The 18082-nt window shown below is 39.6% G+C and overlaps 1 protein-coding gene across 11 annotated transcripts in view; it reads left to right on the top strand.

Moving 5' to 3' along the window:
- LOC109928772 (CSC1-like protein 2) overlaps positions 1 to 18082 on the top strand; it is a 213172-nt gene that overhangs the window by 90944 nt on the left and 104146 nt on the right. For 7 of the 11 annotated variants that reach the window (XM_048596481.1, XM_048596488.1, XM_048596487.1 and 4 more), the window contains 2 exons: positions 10610 to 10648; positions 17660 to 17750. In XM_048596481.1, coding sequence (XP_048452438.1) covers positions 10610 to 10648; positions 17660 to 17750 — 130 coding nt within the window. The remainder of the gene's footprint in view (positions 1 to 10609; positions 10649 to 17659; positions 17751 to 18082) is intronic. The other 4 variants (XM_048596491.1, XM_048596486.1, XM_048596490.1 and 1 more) reach the window with 1 other exon arrangement.

Below are 18082 nucleotides of genomic sequence, written 5' to 3'. Positions count from 1 at the left end.
GGCCCCTGTTAATAAAGTCCAGGATACTGTATACTTTATTAGCTGTGCTTTCATCCTCACTGACTTGTGGTGCAGATCCCTCTGCTCCAGCACCACATTTTAGAATTGTGCTCTGTCTCTCCGATGTTCTCCTGCCAAAATGAATACCTTGCAATTCACCACATTGCGTTCATCTACCTCCAATCTGCCAGTTCCACCAGCTTAGTTAACAAAAGCTAATCTGACACTATAGGAAACAACTCATTAATGTCAGCTTTCATAGAACAGTCAGTCCTTGTCCTAAGTTATGATCTCATTTTGACCCTAATTAAACTCTTGCTGCTCATACTTGATTCCATTCAGAAGTTCATAACTGTAGGATTGTGCAGATTGATCAAGTGTAACAACGTTAAATGACCAAGTGTGGAAAAATACTGAATAGCATTGGCATTAAATGAGCTGATCAAGACATCGTAAGGTTGTGTTGTTTTTTTGAGGTGTCTACGCAATAGATCCGGCTTGGAATACACGCAAGACACTCAACCAGACCCTGAATGTTGCCATTTACATTGTGTTTTCAGTTTGTGTTCTCTTACCTAATATCAAAAATGTTCTGCAGATTAAATGAGTTTATTCACTTGCATGGTGAGTAATAGATAAATATTTAAGTTCAAAAGCAAACATGATTTGCAGTGCTGACATTATCAGCTCTTTCTCAATTTCATTGCCCCTCAACCTTGCTAATTGTGATAGAATTGAAAGTTTTTAATGTAAATTTAAAAAATTTAGTCCAGGATAGTAATGAAAAAGCAAAAATATACTTTAAGCTTTACCTTCATGATTATTCCCAAATTTTATTTACCTTTATGCTCAGTTTAAAGATAAAGTTGCCATAATCCCAGAGAACCATAGGGTTACTCTATCATCATTATAAACAGATGATGGATGGTGGTTTAACCTACAGGTTGCTACTCCTCAGACAAGGGGAGAGCTTGAGAAGCAGGGACCTTCATGGTAACCTCATCTAACACAGGAATTGAATCTGCACTTTTGGCATCATTCTGCTTCCTCCAAACAGCAGACGATGCAAAAATGGGTGGAAAGGTTAGTTGCAAGAGGGATACGAAGTTTAGAGAGATTAATATTAAGTAATTGGGTAACAAATTGACAAAAGGAATGTGTGGGGAAAATATTAAGCTCATATTTTGGAAGGGAGAAAAGGACAGGTATGATTTAAATAGAGAAAAACAAACCTGCTATGCTACTAGATTGGGGATACTTGTGCATGAAGAAAATGCCAGCACACAGGTGCAGCAGGTAATCAGGAAGGCTAATGGAATGTTGGCCCTTGTGTCAAGTGGGTTGGAATATAAGTTGGGAAGACTTACCGTGACTGTGCAAGGTGCTGGTGAGAGCACGTTTGGAGTACTGAGCAGTTTTGGTTCCGTCCTTTAAGGAGAGGTAGTATTTCATTGGAGGCAGCTCACTAGGATGATCTGTGGTATGGGGGAGCTTGTCTTGCAAGCAAAGATTAAACAGATTGGGACTCTACTACTCACTGGAATTTTAGAAGAATAAGAGGTGATCTCATTGAAACATTTAAGATTCTTAAGGGGATTAGCAGGGTAAATGCTCAGATGTTTCCCTTCATGACAGTCTAGTGTCAGAGGACACAGGCTCAGAATAAAGGGGCACAAATTTAGGACTAGTGAGGAGAAATTTCTCAAGTAGGGAGTCTTTGGAAACCATCCAGATACGTATTATCTTCTATTGTAAGTGATTACTCTTTCACATGCCAGTGCCTTAACAAAGTGGTAAGTGAAAGTGTATAGTTGATAACTACTACCTAGAACTTTTCCCAGGGTAGGGGAGTCCGAAGCTACAGGGCATAGATTTAAGTTGAGGGGAAAGATTTAAAAGGGACCTAAGGTGCAACTTTGAGGGTGATATGTATATAGAGTGAGCTGCCAAAGGAACTAGAGGAGGGTAAAATTGCAAAACTTAAGACATTTGGAGACAGTTTGCTCTTGGGAGCTCAGCAAAGGTTTACCAGGCTGATGGCGGGACAGTTGAGAGATTGACTGACCAACCGACTGTTTTCGCTGCAGTTCTGATAAATGTGGGTGTGTCCAGAACCAATCTTCTCAAGTCTGAGGATTCTGGTTAGACCATTTAGGACGGAGATGAGACATAAGGCGGCACAGTGGCTCAGTGGTTAGCTCTGGTACCTCAGCGCCAGGGACCTGGGTTCGATTCCACCCTCGGGCGACTGTCTGTGTGGAGTTTGCACGTTCTCCCAGTGTCTACGTGAGTTTCTTCTGGGTGCTCCGATTTCCTCCCACAGTCCAAAGATGTGCAGGCTAGGTGGATTGGCCATGCTAAATTGTCCATTGCCCATAGCATTCAGGGATGTGTAAATTAGGTGGGTTATAGGGGGATGGGTCTGGGTGGCATGTTCTGGGTCGGTGTGGACTTGTTGGGCCGAAGGGCCTGTTTCCACACTGTAGGGATTCTGATTTTTTTCATCCAAAGAGCGGTGAGCCTGTGGAATTCATTACCACAGGAAGTAGCTGATGCCAAAACAATGAATGTATTTAAAAGGTGGTGAGCTATAGCACTGGGGGGAAATGAGATCAAAGCTTATGGGGAGAAAGCAAGATTAGGCTGTTGAGTTGGACAATCAGCCATGATCGTGATGGATGGCAGAGCAGGTTCGACGGGTCGAATGGCCACCTGCTCCTATCTTCTACGGATATTTCAACATGTATATGGATAGGAAAGGTTTATGGTCCAAACGCAGGCAAATGGGACTAATTCGGTTTAGGAAACCTGATTGGCGTGGATGAGTTGGACTGAAGGGCCTGTTTCCGTGCTGTATGATTCTATAACTCCTTGCCACAGAGCACTGGGAGCAGAGTCCTTCTGCATATTTAAGGCTGAGGTATATTCTTGATCAGTAGAAGAATCGGGGTTTATAAGGAAAGGAAAGTGGATGTGAATGCCAGATCAGCCACGATCCTACTGAATGGTGGAGCAGTTTTAAGGGGCCGAACAGCCTACTCCTGTTACTATTTCTTATAGTCCTAAGGCATTTGCTGAGGTACACACATTAGACTAGACTACCTAATAAGATAAGGCTCATGCTGTTGGAGATATTAACATGAACGGAGGATTTTGTTTTTGCTCGAGCATCTCTGGCTCATCCAGTGTTTATTGTCCATCCTTAGTTGTCCTTGAAGGTGATGAGCTGCCACCTTGAACTGTTACAGTTCAGGATGGTGAGTGGCTTGGATGGGAACTTGCAGATGGTTCCAATGTATCTGCTGCTATTCTTCTATGAAAGTGTCTAAGGAATTGAATTTCTGAATTGATCTTTTAGATGCTACTGAGCATCAGTGGTGGTGGGAATGAATGTTTGTTTGTAAATGCCAATTAAATGGGCTGTTTTTCCTTTGGGGTCAGGCTTCTTGGGGGTTGTTGGAGCTGCACTCTTCCAGACAAGTGGGGGAGTATTCCATGGTACTCCTGACTCAAGCTTTGTAACTGGCTTTGAGGATTAAGAAAACTAGGATTGGGGTAACTTAACCCTAACCCTTCTCACTAGAGTATTCCTAACTTCTGATCTACTCCTATAGCCACTATTTATATGGCTAGTCCAGTTCAGTTTTTGGTCAGTGGTAGGCCCCACATGGTTATTGTCGGGGAATCTAGTGATGGTGATATCCTTGAATGGCAATCTGGTTTGGGTGATTTATCCACCCTCAAACTTCTCAGCTTCCCCAGTACCTTCTCCTTAGTGATGATCTCTACATTTACGTCTGCCCTGACTCTAAGATGTGGCATGCTGCTAGTGTCTTCCACTGAAAATTGATGCAAATTATCTATTCATTCTGCTTTTTCTTTGTTTCCCATTGCTATTTCTCTTGTGTCATTTCCCAGGGATCCAATGTCCACTCTGCCCCTCTCTCTTACCTTTTAAGATATCCTTGTTTTAAAAAGCTGTTGCAATCTTATATTCAAGTCCCATTTCTGAATTCGTGGGGAAGATCATTGATAAAGCAGCTGAAGATGGTTGGGCCCAGGACCATCACCTTGAGGCACTACTCCAGAGATGTCCTGGAACTGAGATGACTGATATCCAGTGTTCACAGCCATCTTGCTGTGTGCCAGGTATGACCTCCAACCAGCAGAGTTCCCCCCCACTTCCCATTGTATGTTTGCTAGAAATCCTTAATGCTACACAGCCAAGGGCTGTTGTTCTTGTCTCACCTCCCCTCTGGAATTCTGCTTTTTTATCCATGTTTGAACTAAGGCTGCAATGAGGTCATGAGCTGAGTGGCCCTGGCAGAACCTAAACTGAAAGAACAGGCTATTGCAAAGCAAGTGCTGCTTGATTGCACTTTTGAGGACACCTTTCATTACTTGAGATAGACTGGATGATAATTGGCTGGTTTGGATTTGTCCCCCTGCTTGTGAACATGTACCTGGGTGATTTTCCATGTTGTCACATATATCCCAATGTTGTAGCTGAGACTACAACTGGGACAGATGGGCTAAGGACATGGCAAGCTCTGGAGTGCTTCGATGCCATTGTCAGAATGTTAGAGTTCAGAAACTTATTCCAAAATTACATTTATAATTTTGTTTTATATGGAAACTGTTCCATATCTTCTTGATAGCTTTGCAGTATCCAGTGCTTCTGAGTGTTCATTTATCACATGAAGTGACTCAAATTAGCTGAAGACCACCAGCAGTAATGATGTGGATCTCTAGAGGAGGTTGAGATGGGACATCCACTTAGCATTTTAGTTGAAGATTGCTAATGTGTTTCAGCCTTAGCTTTTGCACTGATGTGCTGGACTTTTTTTAAATCATCATACTAGGGATGGGAAGGTATTTTCCTGCAGAACATAAAATTGAGAGCCAGCTTAAGTCCATAAGCATTGGAGGTGATTTTGTATAGTTGCACAGGTAACAAGTGACTTGCAATCCCTTGTTTTCCCTACACAAGTCTTAGTCAATTTGCAATGTAAATTGTGTTTCCAAGATCGTTCCTCATTCGGCAATGAAGAATTTGTTTCAGATGTGAGATTGCTAATATTTTTCAAAAATGCCTGTGGTGCGAACTCCACTGTAGCAGTTCATATATCCGGCCAAATGTAAGGTAGGACGTGGGTGCAATTACAAAACCTGATTCTGTTGTATTGCTCAAATTGAGTATAGCAAGTGGGACTTGTTTTCATTCCAAACCTACATTATAATTCTTTTTGCTTTATAAGGAAACCGTTCCACATCTGCTTCATCTATTGAATTACATGCAAATATTGTGCATGCCAAATCCCTCTACCTTTTATTGCAGTAGATAGAGTTCAGAAGAAAAATTCAGCTGTGGGGTTGATTGAACCCCAAGATGAGTTTCTAGGAACGTATAGCATCCTGAGACACAAGTTTCAGTTTGCTGTTATACACGAATAACACAAAATGAGACAAAGATCTTCCTTTTATGCGAATCCAGCGAACCACATAGATGATCATTTTGCCTGACTGGTATTTTCTAGTAAGCTGCATTGCTTTTGGCCTCCAATGTGGGTGCAACTCAAGTTGAAAGTATTTTGAACTATGGACCTTCCAATTTTTCAGCAATTGGCACATTGTAAAAACCTAATATACTTTCCTTGAATACAAGGCCCTTCTCTGTACTCAATTGCTAGTGGGTTTGCTGAACGTCAGCCAAAATCCATTATTGTAAATGTTTAAATTCAATTAGTAGATTGCTTGGTTGGTTGGTTGGTTAGTTGCTTCATTTCAGTAGTTTTGTTACCCAGAACAAAAGTATTTTGCCAGGTTTATTTAATGAACTCAAAATTGACTTGTTTAAAGAATAGGTTTAGTTTATAATAAATGGAAAAACTGGTTAACAACTAAGCTATATAGCAGAATAAAACTATTGTCCTTGATCACAAATAAACACATTCACAGCACAAATGAGACAATGTGCTTCTACAGAGGTGACACTTCTTTTAAAAAAAACACTCCTGTGGGTCATGCATAAAATTGGATAACTTCTCATGATTTGCCAAGATTCCTCCTGAGATTGAATTGTTAACCACTGTAGAGTGATGGAAGTAGTTCCATTTGGATGGAAAGCCAGGTAGAATTAAGTCTTTGAATAGAAATTGAGCTTTCAGGGTTTACAAGATAGGTAGAAATACTGATATTTAGGAACATACTCAGGTTCCCAAAAGTCTCAAATCATTGGGAGAGCTACCTCTACAGCTTGTTTTAATGTCTATTAGCCTTTCAGAAAAGAGAAAGTCTTAATGAAACTTGAAGTATTTACACTGCATGAAGTAACTTGGAAAACAAAGCAACTGCTGCAGCATGTTGTAGGCAACCTTTAGTGCATAGGCCCCAACTTTTCCAAACCAAGTGTGTCCAGCAAATAAAGCCATAAACCTAATCTCCTCTGTCAAAAGCTTTGTTTGTCTCCTTTTAAAAGTTGGTTCACATTTCAGTAATTAGATGAGTCACAACTGCAGCATAGGAGGTTGAGGGTGAACTTTGTAGAGGTTTATAAAAACATAAGGAGCATATAGGGTGAATAGCCAAGGTCCTTTTCTCCAGGGTAGGAGTCCAAAACCAGATGGCATAGGTTTAACGTGAGAGGAAAGATTTAAAAGGGACTTCAGGGGCAACGTTTTTTTGCACAAGAGGGTGGTGTGTATATGGAATGAGCTGTCAGAGAAAGTGGTAGAAGCAGGTATGATTACAATACTTAAGACATTTGACAGGTATATGGAAAGGAAACGTGTGGAGGGATATGAGCCAAGTATAGGCAAATAAACTAGTTCAGAAACCTGGTTGGCATGGATCAATTGAGTTGAAGGTCCTGTTTCTGTGCTGGATGACTATTTCCAAGAAATAAAACTGCTTTCAGTGTTCAGTTTTGCTATAAAGTCTGCTGCATTGATTGTAATTGAGCAACAGTTTTAGAATAACTGCACAATTCTGATGGCATTTGAATTAGTGAAGAGATGAAACACAAACTTGAATTCTAGCTGGCTGTAAATTAATTACCAAATCTGGTTTAACAAATTTGTTCCTGTGTTCATTCTCAACATTATTATCCTAGAACTCTGACTGCAGTAGAAATTGCTCTAACCTTTTTTAAAAACCATTGTATTCTTTGTTCATCTTTGACTATCGTCCAATATAATCATGTAAATTCCTCGTACCTTTTTTGTGGTTATTTTTCGCTAATGATTCAAGCTAAGTTTTCCAATGGCCAAATGAGCGGAAGACCAAGTAAATCTCCTTGCTATGTCGATCTCTTTCTCTGTCATGCCATGTCATCTATCCAATAATCATCTGATAGTTGCAAACCATTACAGTTTGATCTGTGCAGTTGCATTGGCAAAGTGAAACATAAACATTGGCATGGGATAGTTGAGCTAAGTTGAACCAGCGATATGCTCTGGCTACAAGAGCCAGTCAGAGGCTGGATGATCTAAGGTGAGTGACTCACTACCCCTCTGCTCAAAGCAAGTCAGGAGTGTGCTTGAAGAACTCTCCATAGACCTGAATGAATGCAGCTGCAACAATACTCAAGAACCTAGACACTGTCCAGGGCAAAGTGTACGGCTTCACTGGCACCCATCTTGGCATGTTCTCTCCCTCCAGTGTTCTAGGGAGGCAATACCCTAATGGTATTATCACTGGACTAATCTAGAAACCCAGGTTCACATCCTGCCATGACATAATAGAATTTGAATTCAATAAAAATTTGGAGTAAAGGCTAATGATGGCCATAAAGCCATTGTTGACTGTCAGGAAAAACTGATTCACTAAAGTCCTTTAGGGAAGGAAGCTACTGTCCTTTCCTTGTCTGGCCTATATGTGACTCCAGACCCCCAGCAGTATGGTTGACTCTTAACACTCCTGTAGGCAATTAGGGATGGGTAGTTAATGCTATCCCATCCAGCATTGCCTAAATCCCAAAATGAAAAGATTAAAACCTTCATTCCCTCCATCACTGATGCACAGGCTGCAGTGTATACCGTCTAAAAGATGCACTGCATAACTCTAGGCTCCTCCAACACCACTTTCTATAAACTGATGACTTTTACCATCTCGAAGGTGAAGGGCAGCAGATGCATGGAAGCACCACCATCTGCAAGTTTCCTTCTAAAATGCATACCATCCTGCCTTGGAAATATATTATCACCTTTAGTGTTGGGTCGAAATCTTAGAAATCCTGTTCAACAGCATTATGGGTGTCCCTACACAGTGAAGATCCTAGTAGTTCAAGAAGGCAGATCACCAACATCATCTCGATAGTATTTAGGGATAGGCAATAAGTAATTCCTACATCCTGTGAATGATTTAAAATAAAACAATGGCCTGTACTGTGTAGCTTCAAAATCAATATTTCTCTTGTGCCTTTTTCTTTGAACTGTCCATTTCTGCATCCATAAAAATTTCTTACAAATAAAATTCCCTCTTAACTGTGTCACCCTCAAGGATGTGCTCTTGTCAAAACAACTACTGCGGATGTCATGGATACATCTAATTCTGTTTCTCTCTCCTCACTCACCTGTAGTCACGCTTGAATCAACTAAGTTTATCAAAACCTCTATTACCATTGTGATCTGAGAAATCAGCACATGGTTGCTGAAGCATTAATTGGGAAACAATAAAACTACATTAACATTCAGTACCTTTTCCAATTTCCAATGCAAATATCGATGGAATTCATTTTTAAAGAAAGAGTAGACTTGGCACAGAGCTTTGAAGATACAGTTTAAGTTGCCAAACTGTTTTATTTAGTATTTGGAATGTAATACTTAAAAATGGACAGCCCCAGTTTTCTGGGTGGTGTTGCCTTGTCCAATGGATTATATCCATTCAAATACAGGTATTTTATTTTTCTTCTGTTCAGGAGATGCTGTTTTAGCTGTTATGCTTACCAGTTTTTTTAAATTCCTTCAGTGTACTTCCAGATATTTAATGTAAACAGCTGATTGGATATTTCTATTATGAACTCATAGAAATCATTAGAATCGTCACAGAATCCCTACAGTGTGGAAACAGGCCCTTTGGCCCAACAAGTCCACACTGAACCTCCAAAGCATCCACCCAGACCCATCCCCCTATAACCCACCTAATCTACACACCCCTGAACACTACGGGCAATTTAGCATGGCCAATCCACCTAGCCTGCACGTTTTTGGACTGTGGGAGGAAACCCACACAGACACGGGGAGAATGTGCAAACTCCACACAGACAGTCACCTGAGGGTGGAATTGAACCTGAGTCCCTGGCACTGTGAGGCAGCAGTGCTAACCACTGAGCCACCGTGCTGCCCCCAAATGGTGTCCTGAATTGTATAGTGGTTCTATATTGATATTTTTGTAATATGCAATCTAGTTGCAGATTTTCATTCCTCCACATAAATTAGTTCTTAGTAATGCCAAATTAATACTGATTCTCACCATTCACTATTAGGCACCACCTTCACCTAGTAACTAATCCAGTTTTCTTCCTCTTATACGTCTTTAGTAAGTTGCCTTCATTTGCCTCATTCAGCTTCATTTCTGTTAAAAGTTGCTAAAAGACAGGACAACAGTCTGAAATCTATTGTCCGTTAACTGTCCCGTCAAAGTTTGTTTCACTATTTTTCTGATTAAAGTGATTGATTGAAGTTTTCAGATGCAGTATTGGGAGTGCATTTTGTTTCGGTTATATGCACTGAGTTTAACCAGATCATTCCATTATGTTGGGCTGCAGTCATAGGTTGACTGAGATGCTATTTTTAGAACTAAAGGCAGGTCATGTGAATATGTGCAACCAATTTATTTTCATGAATCATTGATGTTCAAAAGCTAAGCCTCCACCTGCAGTATTCAGAAAATATCCTCCTGAGGTATTTTTGAACAGGTGAGTGGTCAGTTTCTAAATACTTTAATTCTTGGTAGACTCATTACCTCAGGCAGTTATATCATCTTTATTTAAATAATTTGCTAATGAAAATAACTGGATTTCTCTTGATAAGAGCTGCCATAGACTTAATGGGTTAAGTGGCCCCCTGTGCTGTACTATCCAATGATTCTGAAATTGCTTACCTCTAGTGTGTATTTGCGACTGTCTGCCAGTAGTTGTCCTGGTGGCACAATGCGTTCCTTCTCTCTAGCTCTTGTTGGATCACCACTAGGGAGCACGTTGGATCATGTTGCAAATCATTATTTTTCTCTTGTTTATTGTTACCATTGTGAAAAGACCTGTTTTATAAATTGCCTTTAGTTGGAGCTGGAGTAAAAATTGTCCATGAAAACAACTTTTCAAAAAGATAACTGTCCTCATGTTTAAATGGAAGCGGATGTGCTTTTTGGGCCAATTAGCTGCTTACTATTACAATACAGTTGTCAGATTTGCCTTCAATGCACAATGTTGATAAACATTTGCATTAGACTTTAATATTGCAAGCAGCAACCTTGAGTGTTAGAACAGCATGGAAAGAGAAACCATCGCATCTTCCCCACTTTGAGCTAAGTTCTTTCAGCAGCTTACCAGTTCTAAAATTGAACTTTTCTCCTTTTGTGTATTTTTAAGAATTTTCTTTTACATTTTTAGAAAGAGACGTGGAAAACATCGAGCAGAAGAGCGGGAATAGTATGTTTTTTGTTTTTCTTTCCGTTTTAGTTACCTCTCCCATGATCTGTGACAATATTAACATCTTTTTCATTCACATGATCTCTGGGTTGAGGTGATACTAATGTTTATTAAAATAAAATGGTGAGGGTGCTGCTGGTGTCTTAATTTCCTTTGGCATGTATAGTTAATGGACTTTGTCGCTATAAAATAGCATCAAGTCTCTCAGTGCTCACTGTATACTGCCCATGTGAGAAGCTGTAGTTAATTTTAAATTCATTAATCTATCCAAACCTTAATATAACTTGTTCTGAAGTACTTTGTTTGAACCAGTGAAGTTTTTCTTGCCTTCTGCCATGACCTACAACTATTTAGTACCTTCAACATTAGAATATCCCATACATCGACAACCACAGGTCAGGTACTAGAAGATTGGCTAACGTTGTACCACTATTTAAGAGGTGGTGAGGAAAAGCCAAGGGACTTTAGACCTGCGAGCCTGACATCGGTGGTGGGCAAGTTGTTGGAGAGAATCCTGATGGACAGGATTTATGTATTTGGAAAGGCAAGGACTGATCATGGAACTTGTGTCTCACGAACTTAACTGAGTTTTTGAAGTAACAAAGAGGATTGAGCAGACTGTTTAGCAAGATTAGATCACAAGGAACACAAGGAGAAGTAGCTATTTGAATACAGAACTGGCTCAAAGGTAAAGACAGAGGGTGGTGGAGGAGGGTTGCTTTTCAGACTGGAAGCCTGTGACCAGCGGTGTGCTACAGGGATTGGTGCTGGGCCCACTACTTTTTGTCATTTTATATAAATGATCTGGATGCGAACATACGAGGTATGCTTAATAAGTTTGGCAGTGTAGTGGACAGCAAACAAGGTTACTTCTGAGTACAATAGGATTTTTATCAAATGGGCCAATTGGCCAAGGAGTGGCAGATGGAGTTCAGTTTAGATAAATGTGAGGTGCTGCATTTTGGAAAGGCAAATCAGGGCAGGACTTATACACGTAATGGTAACGTCCTGGGGAGTGTTGCTGAACGAAGAGGCCTTGGAGTGCAGGTTCACAGTTCCTTGAAAGTGGAGTCACAAGTAGATAGGATAGTGAAGGTGGTGTTTGGTATGCTTGCCTTTATTGGTCAGTGCATTGAGTATAGGAGTTGGGAGGTGATGCTGCTGTACAGGACATTGGTTCAGCCACTTTGGGGAATATTGTGTTCAATTTTGGTCTCCCTCCTATAGGAAGGATGTTGTGAAACTAGAAAGGATTCAGAAAATGGTTTACAAAGATGTTGCCTGGGTTGGAAGGTTTGAGCTATGGGGAGAGGCCGAATAGGCTGGGGCTATTTTCCTTGGAGCGTCGGAGGCTGATAACCTTAGAGGTTTATAAAATCAAGAGGGGCATGGATAAGGTAAATAAGCAAGGTCTTTTCCCTGGGTTGGGAGAGTCCAAAACTTGAGGGCATAGGTTTAAGGTGAGAGGAGAAAGATAGATATAGAAGGGGCATAAGGGGCAACTTTTTCATACATTCCATGTATGGAATCAGCTGCCAGAGGAAGTGGTGGAGGCTGGTGCAGAAACATTTCAAAGGCATTTAGATGGCTTTATGAATAGGAAGGATTTGGAGGGGTATGGGTCAAATGCTAGCAAATGGTACTAGATTTATATAGGATATCTGATCGGCATGGATAAGTTGGACCGAAGGTCTATTTCCATTCTGTATATCTCTGACTCTCAATAGACTTAGGGAAGAAAGGCAGCAAGTCTGTTATTGCATGATTGAGAAAATACTGAAGGTTTGGTTTGAGAAGAGTGGGAGTTTTGAGCTTGTGGAATGAACTGAGAAGGTGCACAAAAGTTTAGATTGTTTCTCATTTTCACCTGACATTGTAACGGTTCGGAGTCTGATACTCCACTAACAAGCAACAATGCATAAAAAAGCCAAATGTGCAACTCAGACATGCACCCCCAAATTAATGCACTTTCAAGACAGGAAGATCCATTATAATTTGATCTTCAGTTTGGTACCTGCAGGAGAAATACCACAAACAAATAACCTTTATCTGGAGACTGTGCAAATAGACAGTCATTGAAAGAGGGGCACAGGAACTACACGTTTGGCCAAAATGGGAGCCTAGGAAAAATGGAGGCGAGTGAATTGTGCACCTTTCTCGCCCACTGTCTTCCTCTGCAGTAAATGCAGCAGAGACCACCATACTCCACTGGGGCTCCTGAGTTATAGCAAATGATGCTCAAGTTGACCACTGGTATAAACCAAACTTTACAAGCTTACCTTGTTCCAGTAATTTTATCACAGTAAAAATCTTGATTTATGGTTTTAAATTGAATTTGTTATTGTAAAGGGGGAAGAATCCAGACTGAAGGCACTCACTGTTTTGGGATACATGACCACTAGTGCCATTCCAGAATGTTCCAGGGAGAAGTGACCTTTAAGAGGCAACAATTGTGGGGAAAGGATTGATACATTGATAGACTTTGAGAGCAAAATTTTAGAAGATTTAAAAAAGTAACATTAGTAAGCATTGGAAGGTGGAAGGAGATCATAAATTGAATTGGAGAAAAATAAGCTGGGAAAATTAAGGTTGACAAATGTATCAGGTGTGAGACTGGGGATTGGTTGGGCAGGAGCAGTAAGGATGAAAGGACAATTAATGCAGATACTACTGTCATTTAACTCTTTCTAGAATCTAATTCGGCCATGCAGACATCACTAATGTGGAAATTCCTGTTGACTTGAGGTTTGTTTCAAATACATGAATAATTCTGCCTTTTTATGTAGCACATAAGTGAAGCTTCTCACAAGGTGCATTTATTGCATGGTCAACCCTGGTATTGAAACAACATGTTAATTGTTCTAAATCATCGATGTTCAGTTGGACTTTCCTGCAATTTAATGCTTCTACAATGTGGTTTTATATAACAATCTCATTCATACCTGGTCAATAATATTCAGCATCGGAAAAACCAACTACCCAATGCAATTGGTGGTATTCCCTATAAACTTGGTCAGATGTTTTACACTGACCTTCACTAGAAAAGATACAAGCAGCATCCCGGAAATTGTAAATAGGGAATTGAGAGGGTGGTAGGAACTCAAGAAAACTACAGTTACCAGGAAAGTAATACTGAGTAAATTGTTGAAAATGCAAGTTGACAAGACCATAGGTCCTGATGGATTTCATCCTAGGGTCTTAAAATACTTAAATGTTGATGCTTTAATTTTAACTTTCCAAAACTCATTAGATTCAGGAAGGTTCCTTTTAGATTGGAAAAAAGCTAATGTAACCCTTTTATTCAAAAGGGGAAGGAGGCAGAAAGCAGGAGACTGCAGGTCAGTTAGCTTAATATCTGTTGTGGAGAAAATGTTAGTTATTGTTAAAGGTGTTATTACAGGGTACTTGGAAATGTACAACGTGATCAGGCAGAGCCAATATGGTTTTATCAGAGAAATTGTTTACTTTGATTTATTTGGCAATGTGTTGTAGATAAAGGGGAATCAGTGGGTGTGTTGTGCTTAAATGTCCAGAAGGCTTTGGATAAGGTACCACATCAATGGTGATTGTGGAAAATAAAATCTCATGGTGTTAGGGGTAACATTTTAGCGTGGACAAAAGATTGCCTGGCTAACAGGAAGCAGAGAGTAGCAATAAATAGGTCTTTGAAGCTTGCAATATGTCATAAGCAGTGTGCCACAGGAGTCAATGCTAGGGTTTCAACATTTTTCATCCAAATCATTTCTGTAAATTGTAGGGAGCTATGGTCTGATTACACAATAGGAAAGTGAGTTGAAAGAGGGCATAAAGAGCTACAAAAGTCCAGGGAGGTTGAGAGGCAGAGATCTGCCAACTGGATGCAATGTGGCAAAGTATCAAATTGTCCATTTTGGCAGATTTTTTTTTTGCAAGTCCTTTGTTGAAATGGTGAGAGGTTGTGATGCCAAGAGATCTGGGTGTCAGTACATGAATCACAAAGTTAGTGTCAGAACAGCAAGTAATCAGGAAAGCTAATAGAATGTTATGTTTATTGTCTGAAGTATTGAATGCAAGAATAGGGATATTATGCCTCAAGTGTACAGGGTATTGGTGAGACAACATCTGGAGTACAGTACTTTTTACTATACTTATGGAAGGGTGTTGATGCATTGAAAGCAGTTTGGAGAAGGTTGACTAGACTAATACTTGGATGAGTCGATTGCCTTGAAGGGAGGCTACACCAGCTAATCCATATCCTCGAGTATAGAAAAGTCAGAGGTGTCTTAATTGAAACACAAGATTCTGAGGGAATTTGACAGGATGGATGTTGAAAGGAGAATCTAAGACTAAGATCATAGCTGAAAAATAAGGCAGATGAGAATTTTTTTCTGAAGTTGTCTTTTTTAGAATCACCTTACTCAAAATGGCAGTGGATGCAGATTATTTAAATATTTTTAAAGCAGATATAGGTAGATTCTGGAGAGGAAAGGTTATCAAAAATATGCAGAAATGATCGTATTGAATGGTGGAGCATGTTTGAAGGGCTGAATGGCCTACAGTGGTTCCTTTTTTTGTATGTTTATATAAAAATTGAACAAAACATTTGTATCATTCAGTGATGTTTTATTTAGTACACTATTTCTGAGCAAAATAAAATTCCATTATTATCAGTTAAGTGTTGCCCTCATTTCAGTTTCAGACCTTGCCAGTGTTAATATTTGCAGACATCAATTGGGTGGTCATGGTCAGAGAAGCCGGTCATGTATTCACTGTGGCTTGGGAAGTGGTGATATTCTGGTGGAATTAAGACAGAAGAACACAAGCCTGTAGTGTGTAATGAGTAGACTGAAATTCATTATACTATATGTTGAACTAACCAGGGTTTAATGCAAATAGTAGTCGTGTAGAATAGTTAGGATGACTTAAGATTCTCTTAGTTAGGTATAAGCAAATTCCCCTGATTATTGACAATTTGGAATGCAGAATTTCTGATTATTTTGTTGGTAGTCCCAACTGAACATCTGCCTTTCATTTCTCTACCTGTTGACAGTGGTTTTCAAAGGTCCTTGGCTCTGAGAATTTTAACCCCTATCTAACCTCTCTTCTCTTCCCTCAAGTTGCACGTGATGCCAGCTGATGAACTACTAGAGATGGTGGTGATTGGCAACATTATTCTATGCTTAAAGTGGCATTGTCTTGTATGTCAGCAGGCCTTACGTATTTGGTATCTTAGTCCAACAAAAGAGAACTGACATCTCCATTCCATCCAGCTGGATGTCCAGTCACTGGGCAATTGAGCCTTAGCTTTGTATTTACTGTGCAAGAATATTTTAGTGCTGAAATGTAACAGAACAATGAAAAGAGAATGTCATTTCTATCAAATCCACAAAGCATTTTGCGCCTTTAATTGTACTCCGTCACTAGACAAATGTAGTGGCTGATTTCCACTCTGATGCCTAATGAGTCTCAAAGCAAATGACTGAAATTGTTTTTTGCTTTTTGAAGGAGGCATGTTGGTCAGAGTGCATCAAATGACCTATTCTATGAATTGTCCCCACAGGATCTCATTTTGGTGATATTTGAAAGTTGAGCATTATTTTTTGACATTTTAAGGACATTTTTGAAAAAGGAAAGTTTGTCAGTTGTCATTTTATTATCAGGTTTTAGAACCTTTTTGGTGAATTTTCAAAGTTTTTTAGCTTGTTCTGTTTGTACTATTATTTAACCATCTCAACCTGATGGTTAAATGCACCAAAGTACTAGTAACGTACTTACTTTCAAATAAACTCATTTGTGTTTATAAAAATAAAACCAATTTTTAAAATTGAAAACCTCAGCAAAATTTTGGAAAGAAAAAAATGATTTAAGCATTTGTACAGTTGAATTTGGTATGTCACTGCCTCTATCCTCTCCTACCCCCCCCTCTCATCTCCTTTCCATGGAATGTTACTCAGACATATGTATGTATCTTATGGGTAGTTTGACAATGCATCTTATGTCCAGAGAGAGAAGGAAATCTGCTCAAAACCAGGAAAGTAGTTCTGTCCATCACCATAAATGAAAATGTGCTTCTTAACAGTTTGTTTTATTGGGTTTAGCCTTGATTAAAGAACTCTTATTCACTCATGGGGCTGAGCTGTTGATTGGCCAGCATTTAGTGCCCATCCCTAGTTGTCCTTGAAGCTCTGCAATCCATCTGCTGTAGGCAGACCCACAATGCTGTTAGGGAGGGAATTCCAGGATATTGACTCAGCGACAGTGAAGGAATTTACGGAGGAAAATGTTGGGAATTATGGCAAAATCAGAATGGAAAATTAGACCTCTCCCATTCTTGTCTCCCTAATCTTGGTTTCCTGTTAAATAGTCATGGCTAAAGAAGACATGTGATCTCCTCCAAATATATTACTGATATTGATGCTAATGATTGGCATTAAATAATTCCTGGTCTAATACTGTTGAAGTTAGCGTCCCCCAATTTGGAACTTTTTACCCAAGGACCAGTCTTAACCTTATCTATAACGATCCTAAAACTTACAGAATTATGGCCACTGTTCCCAAAATGTTCCTCCACTGACACTTCGATTACTTGGCCAGGCTCACTCCACATTACAAGGTCTGGTATGACCCCTTCCTTTAGTTGGCCTATCTACATATTGTTTCCAGTTAAATCTGAACTTTTTCTTAAAAAAAAAAAAAAAAAAATTTATATCTAAAAATATAGGTATTGCCAAAGTGCGCAAGTGTATTTCTATTTGCTTGGCTGTTAAGCATACCAGTTAAATTGAGACGGTAAGAGTTCAGTGGCAAAGTAAAGACAAATTACTGTAGACTTGCTACTCAGAAATATTGATTAAAACAATTTGAAATATAGTCCTTTTTTGAATATCAGTGTCAAAGTAGAAAGGTCAGCATCTTTGAGGCCTGCTGCACAGTACTTTTTAATGCCACTTTCATGTCACACTAATTAGCATTAGTCAGGTGATTGTGTGCTGGTAATGGCCTGTTAGAAACATTTATCCTCCTCTTCTTCAGTGTGGCTTCAGCGCTGGATTCAGAAAACCATGACCGATACGAACGTCTGACGTCGGTGTCAAGTTCAGTTGACTATGATCAGCGAGACAATGTGAGTAATTTTACTTCTCAGTTAGAGATTGACTGACAGGAAATACACACTATCTGTTGTTATTTACGTCACAAAACTAATTGTTTTCAGTATCAACTTGCAATTATATCACATCTCTAACATGAAACATCCCAAGATGGTTCACTGGTGTTTAACCAGGTGTGAGATTAAATACTTGGCTCAAATTTGGATTTTAAGAAGACTGCATATATGGAAGCAAATTTGAAACCAAAGGTGGTGATACTTCACAATATTTGCAATAGCAACAATATTTGCAATAGCAACAATATTTGCAATAGCAACAATATTTGCAATAGCAACAATATTTGCAA

This window comes from Rhincodon typus, chromosome 5 (assembly GCF_021869965.1).
Source record: "Rhincodon typus isolate 14 chromosome 5, sRhiTyp1.1, whole genome shotgun sequence".
Taxonomy (NCBI): Eukaryota; Metazoa; Chordata; class Chondrichthyes; order Orectolobiformes; family Rhincodontidae; genus Rhincodon; species Rhincodon typus.
The sequence above is the reverse complement of the archived record's forward strand: the minus strand, read 5'-3'. Positions and strand labels throughout refer to the sequence as shown.